The sequence below is a fragment of the Leptidea sinapis genome, chromosome 2, assembly GCF_905404315.1.
Source record: "Leptidea sinapis chromosome 2, ilLepSina1.1, whole genome shotgun sequence".
Lineage (NCBI taxonomy): Eukaryota > Metazoa > Arthropoda > Insecta > Lepidoptera > Pieridae > Leptidea > Leptidea sinapis.
In genome coordinates this window covers 4,802,832-4,826,968 of record NC_066266.1, presented here as the reverse complement: position 1 = coordinate 4,826,968, position 24,137 = coordinate 4,802,832, and the positions used below count along the sequence as shown (strand labels likewise).

Here is a 24,137-nt window from a genome sequence, read left to right as displayed (position 1 = left end):
CGGCACTTCTCTTGCGCTCGTCACCTTGAGATATAAGACGATAGGTCTCATTGGTCCAGTAATTTCACTAGCTACGGCGACCTTGCTGCTGCATGGCAGAAAAAGGCGCCGTTGTGGTACCCATAATCTAGCCGGCATCCTGTGCAAAGGAGCCTCCCACACGTTAGTCCGTGTCGACACCCCATGACCATCAGGACCTAAAATAGATTATCTTAAGACTTACCTTTATCGTCAGCACGAAACTCCGCTTCCAACTCAGCCTTTGTCGGTTCCTGCGAGTCCGGTTTCTCAGCTTTATCGGCCGCTTTCATATTGACTGATTTCCTTGTCTTATGTCCTCGGAAAACTGCCTGAATTTTCGTCGCAGCCTGCTGCTCTTCTGTTGTGTTGCTAGCCTCTGTCGATTCTTTTTGTTTCTCTTCTGAAAGAAAGAAACGCCATGATTAGTCTATTAAGAGTGTACCTCTGAAATATTTTAACTATAATATCTCTTAAGATACTTTCAATCATTTAGATAGTAGATGTTACTATGTTATTATTTTTAATTTATACTCTATTGTTAATTTATGTAGCATATTATAATCCAGTAAGTGAATTTTGTAATTATTTTTGAGATTAATAAAGTTTCTGAAACCTGAATATGAGAGTACGCCAGAAACTTTTTGTATCATGTAGGTAAAGATAAATTTTGCTTTCCTAAATTATCTTTATTCGATTAAACAAAAATGTACATTTTTTGTTTGGTACAAATTGTGCCTCTAGGAATCGTATATTATGTAAAATGAGGCTCTCTCTTTCGATAAATACCTGATGTTAAGTGATCACCGCCGCCCCCTTTCACCAATACCAAAGTAATCACAAGAGATTTATGTGTCAAGGCTTACGCGATTTCTTTGAAGGTGCCTATGTCGTATCGTCTTGTAAATACCGCACAAGAAAGCTCATTTCACAGCTGGGTTGTACGTGGAAGAAAGTTCCTTGAAAATCGTATTGTGAAGGAACGCCTCACATCCAGATGGTGGGGATGATATCTCTTTTGATATTTGTGACGTGTCGTGCGAAGGTGGAATAAGCGGGAGGAATCAGCTCTTCGGAACACTCCCCGTGATAATGCGATAGAAGACACACAATAAACCGAAGTCTCTACGCAAAGTCAAGTGATCGAGCCGTCCACTGGATCCCAACAATTCGAACAGCTCTGCGTTGCACGCGGTCAAATGGTTCGAGCTGATACTGGTTTGAACTATATCAGAGATAGCAATAATAATTCTGCATTATATAGTTATTGTTACTATCCAGATTACTCGCTGATGGTCTAGTCACCTTTAAAGCGCATGTTTAACACGATTTAGTTACTTCGAGCACCTTTTTTCCAACAAATTATATAGAATAAGAATTACATAATTGTTACAAAATATCTGTTACAAAGTATACGTTGGTACAAACTAAGTAACTTTGATTTTACATGTATTCTGGCCTCTCACTAGGATTCCCTGTGTCATGAGGTCCAGTCTCTTCCCCTATATTAGTAAAAAATAAAAATAAAATAAATTTGCGTGTGGGTGTGTATGTATGTGTATATAGAAGTATGTGTGCTAAGTAAGAAAGAAAATATGACACACATATATTGCGGATTATTAACTCTATTCACTGTTTTGAGATCAAATCTTATAATTAGTAAAGATGTTATGTAGAAATTGTTACTGTGAGAATTTAAAACATTTTAATCGACCACCCCGTACCGGTGCAACAACTTGAATGCCTGTATTCGTGGTCAACTGACAACGTCATGTTGGTGCTGTCAGCTTAATGTCTAAATTTTACATTTGATAGATTATTACAATTAAACAATAAAATTTATTATCAAATAAATCATGCTAATTAAATATCTTATATCTTTAAACGAGCAATTCTTTCATATGTATATACCTATATGAATCTCGGAAACGGCTCCAACGATTTTCATAAAATTTAGTATACAGGTGTTTTAATGAGAAACAGCTACAATAACATTAAAATGCACAGATAAATTTCGCCACCATATACATAGCTCAGATGGGACATTGGGTGATCCGGAAAGCAGAACACCCCGGTTCGAATCCAGATGTCCTATTAGTTATTTTTTGTTCAAGTTTTGTACATTCTTAAAAATCCGAGCAAGGCTCTGTTATCGGGACATTTAAAATTTTAATGAATTAAAATTATAAAGGTAGCGCTAACAGATTATGTCAAATCTAGTATCTTCTTATTTAGTTCTCTGTAAATATAAATAGGTTTTGTTCAAGTGTATTGTCTTATTAAATTGAAACGAATAATTCCAAACGCAAACCAACTTTTATTTATAAGCGTAAAGACAAGAGAATAACAATTTTTATTGTTCATTTATTATGGCCTGATTATTGCCTTTGTTTATTGCTTCGCCACACGCGATGTGAGGGCTTTGTTGTTCTAATAAATAACTCGTATTTCAAATAAGGGAAAATCATGTATAAGTGAATCGATGTTATATTTTTAATAGATGTATGTGGTTTGAATTTATATTTTCTAACACTTTTGATATTAAAATAGAGACATATGTTACAATTTCATTTATTTATTTCATAAGGAGCAACTTTTTTTGGTTTATTAATATGATTTTATTAATTTCAATTAATCGTAATCACCAGGTACACCAACTGATCTTTTTTTTCAATGTATTACGAGAAAGTAGGTCGCACTATAAAAAAAATAATAAAATATATCATTGATATAAAAATTTCGTATCACATAGCTTGTCCGCGATGAACTCCTAAACTATTTAACCGATTTTAATCAAATTTTAGACACTGTATGCAGTTTGATCCAACTTAATAGAAAGGATAGTTTTTATTTCCATTTATTACCCGTTAATATATAAAAATTTTGATGCACAGTTTGACAGTTGAATGAGTCAAATGGGTTGCATCGTATTAGATGGTATAGTTAAGGTTTAAGATAAATTTAGTGTTAACAGTAACGCTGAGTTTAACATAGATTGCAGAATGTTAAAAATTGATAGTTAAAATTGAACTTAAAAAGTGAAATATCAAGTCAATATTAAATATTTATTTGAGACTTTACAATGGTTGCTATTTAGCTATTTAACATTAAGAATAGCTTTAACCGGCGAAGATTGGACGGTTACGATTAAAAGTTAAAGTTATGACGTCATCTAAAAATTGTCAAATGATGCAACACATTTTTTGCTTAACCGGTACATTAACATGTTTGAGATAAATATAATAATAATATAAATAAATATAATAGAGATAAATTACTACCTTCTACTGTCAGTAATTAGGTGTCAATAATCTGAAGCTGTCCTAATATACCCGATAAGTCATTCTTATCGCCTTATATTGGGACGCGTGAATTGAAATTTCCATACAAACTTCTATCGCTGGTAAGCTATACATCGTCCCATTGACAGACAGCGTGTATGGATAGGGTGAGTTACCGTCGATAAGTTTATTGGGACAGAAAAGTCAATGCTAGTTACGATTTTTATCTCAAGTAAGAGATATACTGAATATTGGAAACGGCCATTAGACTATAACTAAATCAACGATCGAACAATTAGATAACGGATCGTTGACCGTAAGATCGTCCACATAAGAACATGATTAAACCCTTTATAAAAACTAATTTGGGACTAGGCTGTCTGATTACTATCGTCAGATCACCATAAGAAACTCGATAAGATGAATTGGAACATCTAACTAAGATATATTATGTAATAAAAGAAAATAAAGAACTGACATCCGTCTTTATCTAATGGTTGTTTATTTACTTTACTTTATTTTATATGAAAATAAGGGACGAGACAAGCATGACTATCAGCTGATGTTAATCGATACGCCCTTCCCATTACAATGCAGTGCCGCTCAGGATTCTTAAAAAACCCAAAAATTCTGAGCGGCCCTACAATTGCGCTTGACACCTTGAAACTCCATTTCATTTGCCCAATAATTTCACTAGCTACGGCGCCCTTCAGACCAAAACACAGTAATGTATACACATTACTGTTTCACGACAGAAATAGGCGCCGTTGTGGTACCCATAATCTAGCCGGCTTCCTGTGCAAAGGAGCGTCCCACTGGTTACTACGGTGTTTTTATTTAGATTTCTATACCATCTTAAGACTACGTGTCAAATAGCCAAATAGAGTAATTAACCGGTCAAGTTCGATCCAGATTCGTACTCAAGAGTTCCGTACTGTTGTACAAGATTTATACAGTGAGTTATGAATTTACGATTGTTATTGTACAATTTTTGGCGGCCATGCTTATGTAATTTTTCATTCTTTTTGCATGACAGCATTATAATCAATGGCTTTTATTATCTGTTGTTTCAAACGAATAAACAATCTGTTAAATTTACAGTGTAACTTTTACGGCAAACGGAAGGAGTGTGATATTTTAGTAATAGAGTACCCGTTGGTTACGCTTAGGTTACAAATCCCAAAAACTAATCTGAACTTACGTTTGCGTTATTAGTCATATTTTTTTCGAATTTGCCATCATGGCTTTTATTATTTGTAGTTACTGTGGCAAACGATTAAACAATCTGTTAAAATGTCAGTCTAACTATTACGGATTGACAGTGAAGTTTTAGTAATAAGGTTCCCGTCAGTTACACTTTGGGTACAAATCCCAAAAACTACTCTGAACTTACGTTTACGTTATTAATTAATATATTGTTTTGGAATTATCCATTGTTATTACCGTGGCAATAGAAATAAATAACCTTTTAAAATTTAAGTCTAACTATTGCGGCAAACGGATTGAGAGTGAAGTTTTAGTGATTGGGTTCCCGTCAGTTACACTTTGGGTACAAATCCTAAAAACTAGTTTGAACTTACTTTTTATGTAATCAATTAATTTCATTTTTTTTGGTATTAGCCACCATGGCTTTTATTATTTTTTGTTACCGTGGCAATAGTAATAAATAATCTGTTAAAATTAAAGTCTAGTTATTACGGCAAATTAAAGGAAAATGAAGTTTTAGTAATAGGGTTCCCGTTGGTTACACTTTGGGTACAAACCCAAAACAAGTGGTTATTTTATCTTGACATCCCGCACTTCTCGGGTTATTCGGACGGAATTCGAGAGGCGCGGGTTCGAGTCCGCCTCGTTCATAAATTTTGGTTACAAAGTTAATTTGTACAACAAACCCAAACCACTAGATTAGGCTATAAATACCACAAATAATAATAATATTGACACACTCTTACACAAATTATCTTGCCCCAAACACGGCCAACCTGTACTATGGGGGCAAAACAATGATATATTTAATACAATATACATACTTAAACATACATAAATACATAAAAACATAAAAACACCCATGACTCAGAAACAAACATTCATATTCATCATATAAATGTTTGCACCTACCGGGATTCGCACCCAGGACCTCTAGCTCAGTAGGTAGAGTCACTAACCACTGGGCTGTATGGGTCGTCAATCAACATTACATATAAATATAATAATATAATTCTATCTTACACAACCAGCACCCTAAAAATACATTAAAACAAAAAATATCAAAGTTCAGCCATTTTAGGATTCATAAAGCGCTCTCCCTCTTGAATATTACGTTAATTAATGAGGCTTTTATTAATAAAATTTTGCAGAGTATTCAAAACGCTTGTATTTTTCAGGTCGAGATATAAGTTAATTAACAAAAATAATTAATTATAAGAATACTTTATGTCCTTGAAGCAAATTGGGGTGAAATTTATGAACGCTATTATTTTTGCCTTAAAAATTAAGTTATCATAGTAGAGGATCCGAATAAAAAGTGACCTCTATTCATCTTACAAAATTGACGGAAGTATTTGTTATCAAATTAAATGTAAAATAGTATATTACGCACCTATGGAGAAAGGTAGGACAATTGACAATGTCCTACTTATTTCACGTGGTGCGTATACGATTATTTCCCACCTGGATGAAAAGGTCGCTTTTAGTCCCTGGTACGAGGGGCGAAAGTCGTCTTGCCAGGACAGAATCGGCCACTTTTGTCCCCTGTACCGGGGACTAAAAGCGAGCTTTTCATGGAGGTGCGATAAAAAAATATTTTACAAATTCTTCAGCGTTGTTTGAATAAGTTACGTAAAGATTATTACTACATGTTATTAATCGAAGTCCTCTGCCGCAGCTTTCTGTGTGTCTGTTCGCGATAAACTCAAAAACTACTGTACCGATTTTGAAGCTGTATTCACCAATGGATAGCGTGGTATTCAAGGAAGGTTTAATTATATTATCTTTTTAGTTTTTGTATACAAATTTGTATTAACAAGATTTATTGGAGGTGTGGGAAAAAAAATGTGGGCTTGGAGCTTTCCACAAAGAGCTGTCACTGTGGATCTTATACAGGTCTTTATAAAAGTCCGCAACAGAATCTCTTAAGGATTATATACTATATACATTTTAAAACTATAAAATGTAACATACAATATACATTCCAATACTTTAAAAACATGGCAATTATAAAGCGATAATATAAAAGATATTTACACAAAATATGCAATATTAATCCTTATCATTTTATTACTACATGTTATAAAATCATTGAGAATTACGTTTTACTTTCATTCTTAAATCATTAAATCACTCTTTTACCATAATGGTGACTGTCGAGTCAGCTAGTCTATAATAAATAAAAAAATAAATAATGATTTTTGATAGGCTTTAATTAATAATAAGTATAGGGTTGGCTGGTTTAAAACAGTTTATTCGCACTTATCACATTGTAGATTAGTGAATAGTTATTTGCAATCATTTAATTATTAAGGAACACACGGTCATATTGGGATGTGTCTGTGAAGTTTTTTTTTATGGAAAAGGAGGACTCTACCAATGGGAGGCTCCTTTGCATAGTATGCCGGCTAGATTATGGGTACCACAACGGCGCCTATTTCAGCCGTGAAGCAGTAATGTATAAGCATTATTGTGTTTCGGTCTGAAGGGCACCGTAGCTAGCGAATTTACAGGCAAATGAAACTTAACATCTTATGTCTCACGGAGACGAGCGCCATTGTAGTGACGCTCAGTATTCTTGGGTTTTTCAAGAATCCTGAGCGGCACGGCATTGTATTGGACAGGGCGTATTAATTACCATCAGCGGAACGTCCTGTTCGTCTCATCCCTTAACAACGCTTCTGTGTCATATACCAATTTGTTCTATTTATTGAGTCCTAACTTAAGGGTCCTTCTGTCTTAATATGTTATTACGTAATAAGCGAACCTAACAACATCTTCTAGTGATCATATCAATATATTACAATGTCGACATGTATATGACGACCCATACAGCCGAATGGTTACTGACCCTGACTACTAAGCTAGAGGTCCCGGGTTTGAATCCCGGTAGGTGCAATCTTTTATATGATGAATATTTGTTTCCGAGTCGTGGATGTTTATATGTATGTTTAAGTAAGTATATTGTATTAAATATATTGTTGTCTTACATACCCATAGTACAGGCTATGTTATGGCTAGTTTGGGACATGATAATTTGTGTAAAAGTGTGTCAATATTATTTATATTTATTTATATATTTATTTTTTTTGAGTTAGACCGTTTCTAGAACATTGCAACATTACAATATTTTTATAAAATAAAAGAATTTCTCTAAAATAAACGTAGCCTAAGTAACTCTTCATTACATCAGCTACCTGCCATTAAAATCGGTCCAGCCATTTCAGAGATTAGCCGGAACAAACAGACAGACAACAGACAAAATATTTAAAAAAAATTATAATGGTGTATGTACCGTAAAATATATATTTATTCATAAACATGTAGTAAAAAACAGTTATTTCAATATTACAAACAGACACACAAATTTTATTTATATGTATAGATGTCTGCTTGGTTACTGAAAATTCAGGCTTCTAATTTCATCCACAACGAAGTTGGAAGGGTTTAAAAACAGCCTGAACTGCTTCGAGAAAAGGATGGTACGGCCGTGCCATGAGAGATTCTTGAAGTAAGTCATTAAGCCAATCAGGCTGTGTTCCATATAGTACTAATATCGAGCTTATTTCACCAAGTTAAGTCTACTTAACTAGTGCCTGTGTCAGCGTACTTCACTTCAACGAAGCCTTATACACTATTGAGAGACGTTACTCGATACTATCTTAAGGGAGAATTTATGTTATAACTTTTAAATGAATTTTACTGTTTCACTTATTGTAGATTTTTTCATTTACTAAAGAACAATAATTTTCCAGATAATATAAATTATGTACCATATCGATTTATTAATATTGAGCCTCCTGCAAATAGAAAAGCAATGAAAACAGGCCCGGTTTATTACTTTAGTGTGCGTGACAAGCTACGTTTTACACTCGCAATTTGTAAAACACTTTATGTTAGTTTGCGTGCATTGCTCAAAATAGAGGTTAACTGTCTACCTCAATTTTTGTTTTCGACGTTTTCACAGCTATCTATGTAGACGTATAAATGATCAGAGATTTATTTAATCCACGAGTGATAATAACATTTATACAAGTATCAATAAAGTATTCATTGTACAGTAAATTCTAATTGCATTATCTTTAATATATATCATGAAGGAAGCGGGATGCGAACCCACACTTCAGGATACGTCCCATCGCGCTAACCACTAAGCCAACCGTAGGAATGACGCATCATCTAGGACTATACAAGGACTCACCAAGCACAAATTCACGAAATCTATATATATAAATATATAGCTGTTCCCGCCCACTTCGCCTGGCGAATTTTAAAAGGAAATATATTAAATAAAAAAAAATAAGTAGCCATAAACCATCTACGACAAATTTCGCATCGAATGGTGCTAGTTTCATGTCGATACGATCAGTAGGCTTTTAGGCTCCTTTGACAAACATGGTTTACTATAGTATACTAGATTATAATATAGAGGATAAAGATGCAAGCTTCTGGTCTGGTTCTGCGCAGGCCATCAAAAATTGTATTATATAATATTAAGTAGACTAAGTTGTTATATGATTTAAAAGATGGGCTGGGTCTTATCACTTCTTCTCCCCGTGTCAAAGCCACTTTACGAACTGATGTAGCTCCATGACGTTCACCAAGTGTTGTTGCAATACTGTTATGTCATTGTCGCTCACTATGGTCAATAAATATATTTCTTTTTCTTACTATAAATAATAATATGTTCGTTCAACTCTTCAGTTATTTCTATAGGATCTACTTAACAGTTTATCCTGCTCAACCCCAATACTTCATTAAATTAAAAATTTCCTTGATATGTTGCTCTTTGCAATGTAAATTTTTTCTTATTTTTTATTGATGGGACCCTCACTTCTGGGATTAAATAAACAAATTTAATATGTGAACCAATTTTTTAACAAAAATACCAAATTTTATATATCATGAATGAAATTCGGACTGTCAACTGAGTGGTTGAAGCAGTGGGGCGTATCTCGAAGGTTCGGATCCTCCATCGTAGATAATTCTTGATTTAATTAAATTTATATATCGAATCTCAAATGTGAGGAAATCGCTTAAAATTAACAAATTGATCATTAATTTTGTTGGTCACTGTATTTACGTGTACCACTAATCATTATGTCGGGAGATGCGGCTAAAGCTGTATGTGATCGCTTTTTCTTTCGATCAAACTCAATTTCAAATAGTCAAAACCCATTCGAAATAGACCAGATTAAATTCTTCAGACCAGAGAAGAGCGGGCGCAAAAAACTCAGCAGGCGTTTTTTCCTTAATTTAGTTCCAATATAATATCGTACAATACAAATAATTAATAATTAAATAGCTTGAGGGTGTTCGCTAAATAGTCTGTCATTATATATATATTTGTAAATTTAAGCCTAGCTTTTGTTAAATAGCCTTAACTAGTGCTTGTATTTTGTATGGAATAGGAGGACAGATGAGCGCACGAGGTTACTCGATGTTAAGTGATCACCGCACACATTACAACACTAGGGAATTCAAGCGTTGCCGGCCATCTAAGAAGTTGTACGCATTTTCGTAAGGTTACAAAAGTTCCTTGAAAACTGCACTGCGGACGTACGCTACATAACGATCTGATGGATTATGTCCAAGTTTACAGCGTATCTTAGGAAGGTAGGATTCAGTGTCGGGAATTAGATCAAGAATCGAGTGAAAATGCCCAAAAGATTGTTCTTTTGCCTGCCCATATGGCAGCTAGTTTTTTATCCCCACTGTGCAGCAGTGTCAGTGACGTCTGGCAGATTTTACCAAGAGCAGCTTTCGACAGCATCCAGAACTTGCGTCTTGACGACGGGTAACTTGAGAGCTAGCATATAAAAGTTTTGATAAAATTATAACCGAAATTCGACTGGTAAATCAAGAGATTGGTGTGTTTAATAAATAACTGCATAGCTTTATGAAATTAGTTACATTATGTTTATATTTAACAATCAACAATTGAGGCAAGTGGCCAATCGGTCAACTATAACATAAAATACCAGCGCAAGCAGACACAACTGTTCGTCATTGTTGGAAATTATCCTAATTAATTATTTAATAATCGCGACAAATGAATAAAGAGAGAAGAGATAAAAAAAAACTGTAAATGAGTTACAGTCCCTTTTAATATTATATTGTATTCAAATTCAAATATTTTTATTCAAAATAGGATTCAAAATCACTTATTGAACGTCAAAATCTACCACCCATTAAAATAGACAGCCTCAGATCTGAGAAGAACGGGCGCTAGAAACTCAGCGGGCCTTTTTTTTAAATAAAAATATGCATTACAATGTAATATCGTACAATAAACATTTATAACTAAAGAGCGTGTGGGTGTTCGCTTCATTCCCAGTCTGTGGTATTTATTATATTAGTATTAAGAAAATCGTTTATGCTATAGTAGCCTTTCCCACACAGACATTTTGTACATTTTCTGGAATCATATTGTAAAAACAAATTATGCATCGCCCAATTAAAGACTATCTCGACTTAACCGAGTAGTAGGCATAACAAGTTTATATTTGTTTCTGGTGTTAACATTATGATTGTCACAGTTTCTAGCAAATTCCCAATGTGCTTATGAATATATACAACATTGTCAAGAATATATTGAGAAGCAACAGTCAAAATGTTTATTTCTTTAAATTTTTCTATTAATGATTCTTTAGGATCTAGGTTATAAATAGCCCGAATTGCCATCTTCTGCAGCACAAACATGGTATAAATATCGGCTGCACTGCCTCATAACTATATACCATAGGAAATTTTTTCTTGGCAGTTAACTCGGTGTTAGGCTTCAAGGAACCTTAATATAATATAACATACGTAACCAACCAATTTCTACTGCAATCGAAGTACAAAAGATATATCTATCTATCATTGTCAAACTAGAAAAAAGTCATTAATTTTGCCAAAGTTGTTGGATGACGAAAGTTTTGAGCTTTTATAGACTTTAACAGAACTTGCGTGAATTCATTTTGAGAGTTTTCTGAAAGATTTATTTTTGTTAACTTGAATGACCATTATGCTTTTTCATATATTATACATATTTATATATTATATATTAACCAAACTAGATTTTACCCCTACTATGGTTGGAAGACAAATATATATTAAACACGATATACTTACTTAAACTTTCATAAATACATATAATGATCAATAACTCGGAAACAAATATCCTTTTTTTAAGCGAGTGTACTGGACACCTTGTGTTAATTGATCACCGCCGCCCACATTCTCTTGAAACACCAGAGGAATCACAGGAGCGTTGCCTGCCTTTAAAAAATATGTACGCGCTTTTTTGAAAATAAGGAAGCTCGTGAAATAGCTTTGTAGTACGTGGCAAACCGCACTGTGGAGGACCGCTAGACACCCAGATGGTGGGAATGATATACTAATTTGTGGCGTGTCGTGGGAATTTGGCTGCAGGAATTAGATGAAACAGCTCTTCGGAACACTCCCCTTGATAAATGCCGGAGAAGACACACAACGAAGCGACGTTTCTATGCAACGCCAAGTGATCCAGCCGTTCACAGAACACTGGGTCCCCGACAATTTACGCTGCTCTGCATTGCACGTTGGTCAAATGGATCGAGCTGATACTGGGGTGCGCCAGACCAGAGAAAACAGCAATACTCCATATGTGGCCAAATCTGCGCTATATAGAGCGCTAGAATATGGGCCGGCTTGAAGTTTTGCTGTGCTCTATTTATGACGCCCAGCTTCTTCGAAGGCAATTTGGCTTTGCCCTCCAGATCAACACTGAATTGGCAGTTGCTCGAGATTTCGAGACCGAGTATTCCTATACTAGGCGATACTATGGAAGGTTTTATCGAAGAACGGTGATACGACAAATAGGGATTTTTTTGTGGTAAACGCTCAAACTTCAGTCTTCTGGGGTTTAATTGGACAAAATCAATTTATTCCAATCCGCGACCATCTCAAAAGTAGACAAAAGTTTCTTCCGGCAACCGATCTTGGTATGAAAATATAAGCCCTGTCGTAACACATCAGTTACTGCTACGGTGCAGGAACTGGGATAATACGAATGGAAACGAGCTTTGCTAAGGGTACGATGTAAAAAAAGAACGCATGCTAGCACCAGAGGAGAGGCACCACACTCCTGACCAAGCAATGGTCGGATTTTCCGAGAGGGGCAGTCAGTCAGCAGAAGATCTAATATAAGGACGGCCTACACCCGGGAGCCGGATGCCGTAGGACGTACGGACGTAGTCTGTGGTGCGTGATCATTCGGCATTATGGCCGTTGAAATCATCCAAGACTACGATTTCCGTGAAGGGGATCTGTGCAAGCACGTCTTTATGTATAATTAAAAAAAGCTTATTTCTACCATAAAATTTGTTATTAAAAAATTCCTAACATAACTTTAGCTTTCTTGTGCAGTGTTTCCAGGACGATATAACTGTACTTTCAAAAAAAGTGCGTACATCTTTCTTATAGGCTGACAACACTCCTGTGATTCCTCTGGTGCTGCAAGAGGCAGTGGTGATCACTGACATTAGGTACGCTCGTTCGCTTTCTTCTTTCATTAAAAATTATGTTTTTATTTTGATAAGACTTTACAATGGCCTATACATTGATGAAATTGTTAAATTTTCTTCAGTACATGTTTATATTTACTTAATTTATTAGCATTATTAAGAATGATAAATGGCCATTGTTAATCAACATATAAAAACATTGTTACGAATACGCACCGTCATGCAATATATTCTGAACAGAAAATTAATCGACAACAAAGTTTTAATCTTCTCACCCAAACCTCCATTAGCTGCCATTTTGAATGCAGACAATTAAGTTAAAATGGCGGATGACTTGCAATTTATGTCGGCTGAAAATAACAACGCGTTGCGATCCGTGTGCGGGGATATCGGAATCATTATATTTACTTGCACAGTATTTTACGAAATTTTTGAGCATAAAAGCATTAAATTACTTATAAGAATGCGATTGGTGTATATGTGATCTTTGTCATCATAATAAAAATAAAAGGGTAGAAGAATAACATAATTTTTATTATTTACATCCCTGACTTGACATCAAAAATAATTTTATGGGAATCAATTTTGAGAAAATAAATGCGTTTTACGCCTTTTTCACCTCAAACTATCCAGTATCTACACAAGTTGAACACAAGTCGTGTTACAATCGGGGATAACCTTTGACAAAATTCGAATGCCGCGAAATCGAAGTTCCATTAACACCATGAAAATTAAACACCTTAGCTTAGGATTTATGATTCATTTAAGCAGTATACCATTAAAATTAAAATGGTGATGATCAATATTAGTCATCTTGTTAATATATGCGTCTACTACTCTTTATTAAACGAACTATTCACAACTATTATTTCAAAAACTTCAAATGTAATAATCGGGTATAGCGCTGGTACAATAGGTAGAGTGGAAGACTATCAAAATGATGCCCCCAGTGCGATCCTCACCCATCACCTACCAATAAAAATTTAAAATAATGTACGTTTATTCAACTGCCTATTACGGCAACTCTTTTGAGATTCCTCTGCTGTTACATGAGAATACTCTTGAGCGCGGATGATTCCATAGCATTAGGTATACCCGTTTGTTTCATAAAAATGAATGAATGAACCTCATGTATATTGTTTTTTTGGAAAGCTTTCAACAACATAAACATTAATATATTATATGCTCTTAAGAAAATGATCAAAGCTTGGTGTGCGTGGTGATCTGTATAGACTGCTGAAGTATTACACCAGCAATTGTTCTCAGAGGGTAGCTCTAAAAGAGTCTACAGTGTTGAGTAATGACTAGAATCCCACAAGGATCATATTTACGGCCTATACTCTTCAATGCAATACAAAAAGGCTGATACAAACTCTTATTTTTTTTTATAAGTATACACCATATTTTATATAATAGAACATTTCAATTGGAATAAGTTCAATTATGTCTGTACTGCAAAGAAAATTAATTTACTCTGAACACTAGCGAATGGAATACCGTAACATTTACGCGTAAACAAATTTCTGTATCGCATACTTAGTTAGTTTAGGGTAGGTTATTTCATTTTATTTATAAAACTGGTTGTTTTTCGTATATGATGATTTTTCCATGTCTTATGTATTGTGTCTAGACATTGTATGTATAATGTATGTCTCTTAGATGCTAACTGTATCAAGCAATTAATACTAATTAATTTCTTATCTTTTTCATCTATATCAATAACTCCAAGACACTTTAAATTCATATATTATTTGGAATTGTATTTTTGCCAAATAAATAACAATTATTCTAACATTCCCAAGTGATAGAAAATTAAGGCACGGTTATATTTCATATTCAAATTGCCTGATTTTACTTATCAAACTCAAAACAATTAACTCAATTGACCAAATTAAAAAGTTAAAATCATCAGAGCGTGTTCAAGTTTTCCGTCACGCCATACTGTAATGAATAAAAATAGGTTTTAATAAACAACCACTGAATTATTCACTATGACAACTAGGTCAGCTGTATTTTAATTAATAAAAACATAGTAAACGGCTGGCTAGTGTTATTAATTAAGAATTCTATCGATTTGAATAAATTTTAACGCTTCTTTCGTGCTATGGGTGGGAGATATTAGCTTGTAAAACATTAAAGACATTTTGAAGATATTCACAAGATATAAAACGTTATTTAATCGTAGTTAAAAGTGTTATTTATTCTAATTATAAATTTCGTCAGATAGAAAGGCTTTAAAACATATTGTAACAATATCTAGATAATAATTGCTAGTGTATGTTAATATTTCGTATGTAATGTTATATAACATTTTAAATAAAAATTTCTTGTGAACGTTTAGAAATGGTATTAATAAAATATACATTTTTTTAGCTGCAGTGTGGAATAATTAAGCACTATTTTAGCATTGTGCTTCCCCGGCGCAGACTAATGGCATTTACCAGTGGGAGGCTTTTTGGCACAGGATGCCGGCTAGATTATGGGTAAAACAACGGCGCCTTTTTCTGTCATGAAGCAGTAATGTGTAAGCATTATTGTGTTTCGATCTAGGTAAGGTAGCTAGGGAAATTACTGGGAAAATGAGACTTAACGTCATACCCCCTTATTCATAATAGTCTGCTAACTTAAAGCATTGCTAATTCGCACTCTGTCTTCTTCTATTGACCTAAGTCAGAATGAGAAAAAACACTCCTTAGCGGCTGTTTAAAGTTAGCGGACCATTAATTATGAATAAGGGGGTTAATGTCTCTGGGTGACGAGTGCAATTGTAGTGCCGCTCGTACTTTTTGGGTTTTTCAAGAATCCTGATCGGCACTGCATTGTAATGGGAAGGGCGTATCAATTAATATCAGCTGAAAGTCCTGCTCGTCAAGTACCTTATTGTCATAAAAAAAACTAAACAAGCTATATTTGTTGTATTATATCACAAATTCCTACCACTATTTATACAATAATTTCAAATACAAAAGTACTCCTTTCCTTAAATTCAAACTATACTTTCGTAAAGTAAAACCAACGTGGTGTCTTATCGCAAAACTTTTAAGCGTAGCGTGTAGTGACTGATTGGTAGATTTATTGCTGACAGAGGGTGATTGATTACTGAGAAGGTAGCTTGATGTACGAGGTAATATATTTTAGTGTGTGCACAGATAATAAAGGCTTTTTATCACCCAAATGACATTGAGGTATTACCATTTTACTTTTAATAGAAAATCGGTAAAATCCGATTTCGTCTCGCGAACGTATAAATTTCTAACTTCGCACAAGATAAACACTATTTGAATTCTTTTGGATCTTTTTTCAAATTAACATGTAACTGGCTATTTTAGAAGTCTTCATTATGGTTTTAAATATTTAAATTGAGGTTTATAAGATTCAGCCCGCTGACAATTAACGTACAGATAGTTGAGTTTAAATTGAAAATTATTGTAAGGGTTAAAAAATATATTAATTTCCTTAGATTAAGGATTGGTCTTCGTTGCGCTCCATCTAGATACCGCAATACCTAAGAACAATAGCTTTTTTACTATGCCAACTAATAGATGCTTGTGTGCGAGGCATCTTTACACTCAATGGCATCTTTCAAATTTCTTAATCGTGTTAATTTTCACTGAAATTAATAAAATACAAAATACTTACTGATGATATGTGATCCCGGTGTCTTTCTTATGTCTTGTAGTATTATTTTTACAAAGTTTTACTACGCAACCCGGCATTTTAGTTTCAATTATTAGCAAAGTTTAACAGAACATGTGGCCTTGAGACCGGCTTGAGTACGCCTACTTGGGCGTAGTATTAGTTTACGCACGTTCCGAATACGCCTGCAGTATTTAGTTGGAGTGCAGCGGAGACCAATGCTTAATCTAAGTTCAATAATTACAATAATTATTATCTCATGTCCCCCTGTTATAGTAATGAAATAATGTCACGGCGGAACTATAAAAAATTGCGTCAAAACTTTAAAAACAATTCTGAATTCTGACTTCGCATTGACTTAAAACATAGATATAGATAAGCATAGAATAATTACATGCTTTTTATTGATTTTGACCCACTTTAAACGGCCATATTTCCACAGTAGACACATGTTGTCTACAGTGATATTTCGTTCAAACTTCGTAGATTTGTCGAGGACCGGTGACAATACATTAATATGATACTATTATTTCATTTTTCAATTTGCAAAATAAAATTTTTGTTAATTTATATTATGTTCATCTACCGACGATAAGGCAGCAAATGATGTTAATTTTAAATTTCAACCATTATCTTTAACCGATTTATCTAACATCAGGACATTTTCGTATACCAAGGGGAATTTTGTGTTTTTGTGCGTCTTATTAAAAACTATTATATAATATTTTTATTTCGTTTATAGTTTGAACACCTCAGATCACAAAACTTGATACATTGAAAATATAAGTAAATATATAATTTTAGACAAAAAATCACCTCAACCATTAACCTTACAAATTTGAACAGGGCTAACTATAAAATTTATTATATGGATGGTGATCCTTCTCCACGGTGGTGGAGTGGTTTTCAAGGAACTTTCTTACACACGTACAACAAAGCTGTGTAATGAGCTTCCTTGTGCGGTGTTTCCAAGACAACATGGATACCTTCAAAAAAAGCGCGTACACCTTCCAAAGCATTTGTGATTCCTCTGATGTTACAAGAGAATATGGGTGGCGGTGATCACTTAACACCAGGTGACCCGTACGTTCGTTTGTTCTCCTATTCCTATAAAAAAATCTAACAAGACCGAACATTTTGAATTCCAGATCACAAATGCAGAAACTCATAAAATCCCCACAAAATATATTGTGTTTTAATATTATATCACTGAATACATTTCGCACATTTGTTCAGATTAAAAACTCAATCAATCGCTAGCTCACCAGAGTTGTATCCGTTGGCAAATATATCATGAATTATTGAATGTATTCAGTCGTAAAAGCGATTTAATCCCCGGGGTTTAGTAGTCCAATTTTTCATTAAAATATAGCAGAGATTAATACTTTATTGGGGTTATTTATTGAAACAAAAACTGCTTTAGGCATTCAATGTATAAGTTATCTTATGTGTAAATTCCACTAAGAATTAGGTGTTGTTAGAGTTAGGTGAGTCAATATCTCCTGAGCATACCTCGTATAGATGCACACATTTTCGAATTTGGGTGAAGACAAATTTTAGCGGAATTAACTCTTAAAAAGAATAGGAAAGTCCCAGGCCAAAGGGTGTCGTAAGAGTTGGAGCATTTACCAGACTTCTTTGCTCAGGATGACAGCTAGATGGGTACCACAACGGCGCCTTTTTCTGCCGTGAGGCAGTATTGTGTTTTTGTCTGAATGGAAGTCGGAAGCTTGTGAAATTACTTGACAAACGAGACTTAACATCTTAAGGCGACGAGCGGAATTATAGCGCCGCTCTGAATCTTTGGGATTTTTCAAGAATCCTTAGTGGAACTGCATTGTAATGGGCAGGTGTATCAATTACCACCAGCTGAACGTCCTGCTCGTCTCATTTATTCCCTATATTGTCATAAAAAGGGATTATACCTTCGTGTCTATAAGGTAAAAATTCAGCCTCATATTGAGTCATGTTCACACCTCTGGACAGGGCCTCTAGAGAACCAGTTTCATCCAATTAACCATCAAAACAGCAAATATCGTCATCTCCAATGAGTGTAGTTCTTTGTTTTTGCCTTGAATGGCATGTTTCTTAATTTTCCATCGCATTAATCAAAATACAATCCACCCGTACCTTACAGAATAATCTGCTCACCACGACATGAGAACCTTCAAGTCTACTCTCATCAAAGAGGCCGACAACGCATGTTGGCACCTCCAACAACACCTCTGGCAATGCTGATATCCATTTATAGCTTAGTTTTTACCTATCATCATATTATAAGCTACTAGACCTTAAATCCCCTAAAAAGATCCTGAAATTTGGGATCGTTTTGAAGTTTTATTTATTTTGTAGCTTCATTGTGTATCTTCTATCTCATTTATCACGGGGAATGTTCCGAAGAGGTGTTTCACCTGATTCCTGCCATCGAATTCTAACTTCGCATAACACGCCACAAATTAGGATATCATCCCCACCATCTGGATGTGTAGCGGTAGCTGTGGAATGAGCTTCCTTTTGCGCTGTTTCCGGGACGATACGACATGGGTACCTTTTAAATAGTGCGTACACCTTAACGCTCCTGTGATTCCTCTGCAAGGGAATGTGGGCGGCGGTGATCATTTTGCACCAGGTGACCCGTACGCTCGTTTGTCTTCCTTTTCCATATAATAATATTTTTTAAACCGCATTGCAAGCTAAATATAAAATAAATAATAAACCAAGTTATTTCCTCTACAAATGCTGCCATACTCTTTAAAAGAAAAAACTCCACAAGTAAACATCGTTACTCTTAAGAGCGCCATAAAAGCTAGAAAATTACTTTTCAAGACTCTAGTGTTTGTAGTTTCCTTAATTGCGCCTTTTGTGAGGAAACTTCTTAATAAAAGAGACGGGTGGAAAATTAAACTGCGCACAGGTGGAAATATGCATAATGTGTGTACATTATGGATACGCCTTAAGATGAAATACAACGGTAACGTGGACGTAATTGGAGATTTTATATAGACAATAACTGTTTCTACATATAATTTTTCATTTCTAATAAAACTTACACCGATGAATAAATTATATAAGAGCTTAGATTAAGGATTGGTCTCCACTGCGCTCAACTAGATACAGTCTCTAACACGGAACAGAAAAAACTAGGTCTCGAACAATGTGTGACTTTGACGTGCCAAATGTTCTGTTTAACTTTGCTAATCAATGACGTTCTAAACATAACTTCATTGTTGCTAATAATTGAAACAAAAATGCTGAGTTGTGTAGTATTACTTTGCAAAGATAATATTACATATTACTTACAAGAAAGATACTGGGATCACATATCATCTGTAAGTATTTTGTATTTTATTAATTTCAATGTAAAATAACACGAAGCGTATGTTACAAAATTTGAAAGATTCCATTGAGTGTCAAGATGCCACGCACACAAGCATCTAATAATTACTATTGCTATTGCTAAGGCGGTTCCTAGGTAGTGCGGTATCTAGTTGGAGCGCAGCGGCTTCCAATCCTAATACAATAATATTATAACTAATACGCTAGGAAACCTAGATGCACTGAAAAAATTATCTGTGGAGTTGTCAATCTCATCGCACCTCGATCGTTTTAAGACTACATGCAGGATAGGGCTTGAATTCAGGGCGTTTTCACACAAAATAGGCGCACAGTGATTAAAATACACCATTTTATCTGAATTAATGATAAAGAGTATGGGAAATTATTAATATGCATCGAATAATAGTAATTCATAATAATAAAAAGTAAAGTGATCTATTGTAATTATTAATGCTTCTCTAGCTACTAATGTATAATGTTTTAATAATTCTAATCCTTATATCTAGAGGTGAGGTCCTGGTGGTCTGTAATACAGTATTAACCTACTTGAGACACCAGCTCCTCACAACGAACCAGCTGTTAAAAATGGAATGTAAAAGAAATCAACCTTAATAAAGGTTTCTTACCCCTGATCACGAAACGCAACTTCACGCAATATGTTTGTACGAGTACATGGACCGCATGTAAAACGTTTAGGCCGTAACAAAGGCATATTTAATATTCAGTAACAGTGAACGCGAAATACAGATAATCTATTTGAATAGACAGTGGAAAATAGCCTCGACCGAATTCGCTATCTGATGCCTGTTTATACGGGCAACCAGGGATCGTCAACCTTCTGTGTATTGAGCTTTGTTGATATTGTTTTAGGTGGAATAATAAATGAGGCTTAAAGCAACCATGTTTATTAAAATACGCAAAGTTATATGTATTAATACTTTTCCTGTCCTCTGGAAGCACCTATATACCGTCAGTGTGAGATAGTCCCCTAAATATGCCTTGCAATATATTTGAATGTTATTGTGAGTTCAATAAGTGATTTAAAATAAAATTTTGAAATAAAAATCTCTAAATTGGAATATGCAGATATTTATTTTTATATCCAGCGCAAGATCGTCGTGGAGATCTTTGGCGAAGGCCTTTGTCCAGGCCGTAATGGTCGTCTTCCAGCTGATGATGATGATAATGATGATGAAGATATTCCAATCTTTAGCAACTTCGAATCCTCCTGTGTTGGCATTATAGCTTAGTCTAGCTAATTTATTAATAAATTGTAGGATATTTTTGTTAGCAGTTATCATACATTTTTAGCATATTATGCCATTATGCTACGACGATCTGAATACCCGAAGTAATAAACAATATGATCCCTATTATAAATAAGAATAAGAATTGCTGTTCACTTGTCTGTTCCCATCTAGCTGGTGTCAAATCAAATCAAATCAAAATCACTTTTTATATGTGGGTCACAGAAAGTGTATACATTTACCCTTAAAGCTATTATGTATCTTATGAAGCCGACTAGAATTAGTTACAAGCAATCCCTTATTTCTAGTGTTATAATAATGAAAATCACTATTAAGAGCAAAAAGGCGATTTTTGTGAACATATATTAAATTTTCATAAATGTACTGACAATGAACAGTCATAATATTTATTTCTTTAAATTTTTCTTTGAGAGACCAAGCTTATGTATAGCACGAACGGCTCTCTTTTGCAGAGCAAACACTATATCAATGTCAGCAGCATGACCCCATAGTAATATACCGTACGTCATGATGCTGTGAAAATAACTGAAGTACACTAATCTAGCGGTCGCAACATTCGTGTAATCTCTAATCTTTCTAACTGGTTTGACTTACTAACATAGATTATACAAAAAAAAGTCTCACACATACACACAATTCTGTGAGGGAAGAAGAGGTTGACGCCAGAAGAGGGTTTTTAGTCGGTATGGGTGTAGTAATAGCATCGAGTCTGACATACCCAGGCTAGGCCCTGATGATAAGTAAGAGTATTTTATGTCCATATTTATTGTATTTAACACACACACACACACCTATTTCGTGAGTTTGCTAATAATTATGTCATAAGCTTTCGAAAGGACGGGAACAAGGCACAAAATATTCTGTATCCATATATAACAAGACTTGAATAAATCATTATTATTATTATTATCAGGGACGTGCATTGCTTTTCTAGCAAGGTAGGCACTATAGATAGACGTTCCTATGTTTATAATATAGAAGAGTTTGACGTTGTGATTTACCCTCGACATGTAAATTTTGTGGTTTTAAAAGTAAGTAAGCTTAAACTAACTATTGGGTGGAAATTTGGTTATAAAATAACGGAACTAAATTAACTTTATTACTAGTGGTATATATTAATTTAGGTTGTTGTTAAGATAGGCACTACCTAAATGCTTATATGGAATCCACGCCCCTGATTATTATAATGCGCAGATAATGTCGTGTGCGCCCGTTTGTATATAAAATAACCTCAGTAAAGCTTTGACGTAGGCATTCTACTATCGGAGAGCGGTATGGATGATTAGATGTTCATATTGAAGTACCAACACTTGCAAATGCAAATATTTGAACAGAGCATATTACGTGAAAGAATGACTTATTTCCTTTGCAGTTTTTTTTTTTGACAGTTAGGGACGAGACTGATGATTGACGGTAATTGATACGCCCTGCCCATTAACATTACAATGCTGCTCGGGATTCGTGAAAAACCCAATAATTCAGAGTGGCACTACAATTGTGCTCGTCTCATTAAGAATCAAGATGTTAAGTCTCATCTACCTAGTAAAATTTCACTAGCTCTGGCGCCCTTCAGACCGAAACATAGTAATGCTTACACATTACTGCTTCACGGCAGAAACAGAAAAAGGCGCATTTGTGGTACCCATAATCTAGCCGGCATCCTATGCAAATGAGCCTCCCACTGGCAGTTCTGACACTTTTGATTGATTTGATTTAACTTTAGTTCAACCACATTGTACACTAGGAAAATCTCTTGTTAATCTTAGCCCTATGAATGTCGAAATTTCTTTGGGCATCCCCAAGCTGTCCTTATAGGTTCTTATCACAATTGACTAAGGTAGGGCAACATAAGAAGTTCACAGACGTAATAATTCACGGAAGTGCTGTGCTGTTTGGAATTAGAGCTTACTTTGACATGCTAAACAAGTGTCAATCGACATACAGCTTAAAAACGAGAGATTAGAAAATGAAAGGAAATTAATTTATTTGTATGAATCGTGGTAACACACTTCTTAACAATCTCCTCAAAACAAAACACCTCAATTTGCCAAAATATCGGCATACAAATATCCGATTGTCAATATTGGAATTTTTATATTAATATGTCTTTAATACACATTACATTGCTATAATTCAATAATTATATTCAATAATAGTTGATACCGCCGTTTTACTTGGAATAACGTTAGATTCCAAACTCCAATGGGGCCCTCAGAAAACTTATGGAGTAGACTTAGTTCTGCTACATACGCAGTAAAAAAGATTCGTTCTCTAATGTATATGGTATGTTCTCTATATGTCATATGGTATATTATGATGGGATAATACTGCTGATGTTGATTCTTTTTCTATGCTGCAGAAAAGAAATATGACCAAGAGAATCTGTCAGATCTTAATTTAAAGATTTTAAAATTAGGGATGTTTTTAACTAATATAATATAGTTATTAAAAACATAGTACTATAGAAACAAGAATAAAATGTTAATTACCACTTCTAGGCTAACTTAAGCTGTCACACTTGGTTATGGAACATTCGTTTAGTTAAAGTTAATTCTTATAAAGGCATCGTCATTAAAGCTAAAAAGTTGATGGCTAATAAATTGAAACAAATTAAACCAGCATAAAAGCCTTTCGTTAACCAACAAACGTTACAAAAGGTCACATATCAAAACATGCAGGCTTTACTCATGATTGAAATGTTTCAGAGCAAAAAAGCCTCAATGACAATGGCTCGGTGACACAAATAGACACAAAGATGGAGGGAAGAACTCATGTGACCTAATAATAGATACAAAGGACTGGTATTCACTAGACATAAAGTCGTGTATACATGATAGATCTTTCTCTGACAAACAATAGTACCTATCTAAATTAAATTTTAATAGATACTAGGGGTGGTCCCT

At 34.5% G+C, this 24,137-nt stretch overlaps 1 protein-coding gene across 1 annotated transcript in view; it reads right to left on the bottom strand.

Annotated features, from left to right (window-relative positions):
- Nucleotides 1-24,137, bottom strand: part of LOC126976724 (sperm surface protein Sp17) — a 131,556-nt gene that overhangs the window by 61,413 nt on the left and 46,006 nt on the right. Inside the window, exon 3 of the mRNA XM_050825228.1 lies at nt 224-421. Coding sequence (XP_050681185.1) covers nt 224-421 — 198 coding nt within the window. The remainder of the gene's footprint in view (nt 1-223; nt 422-24,137) is intronic.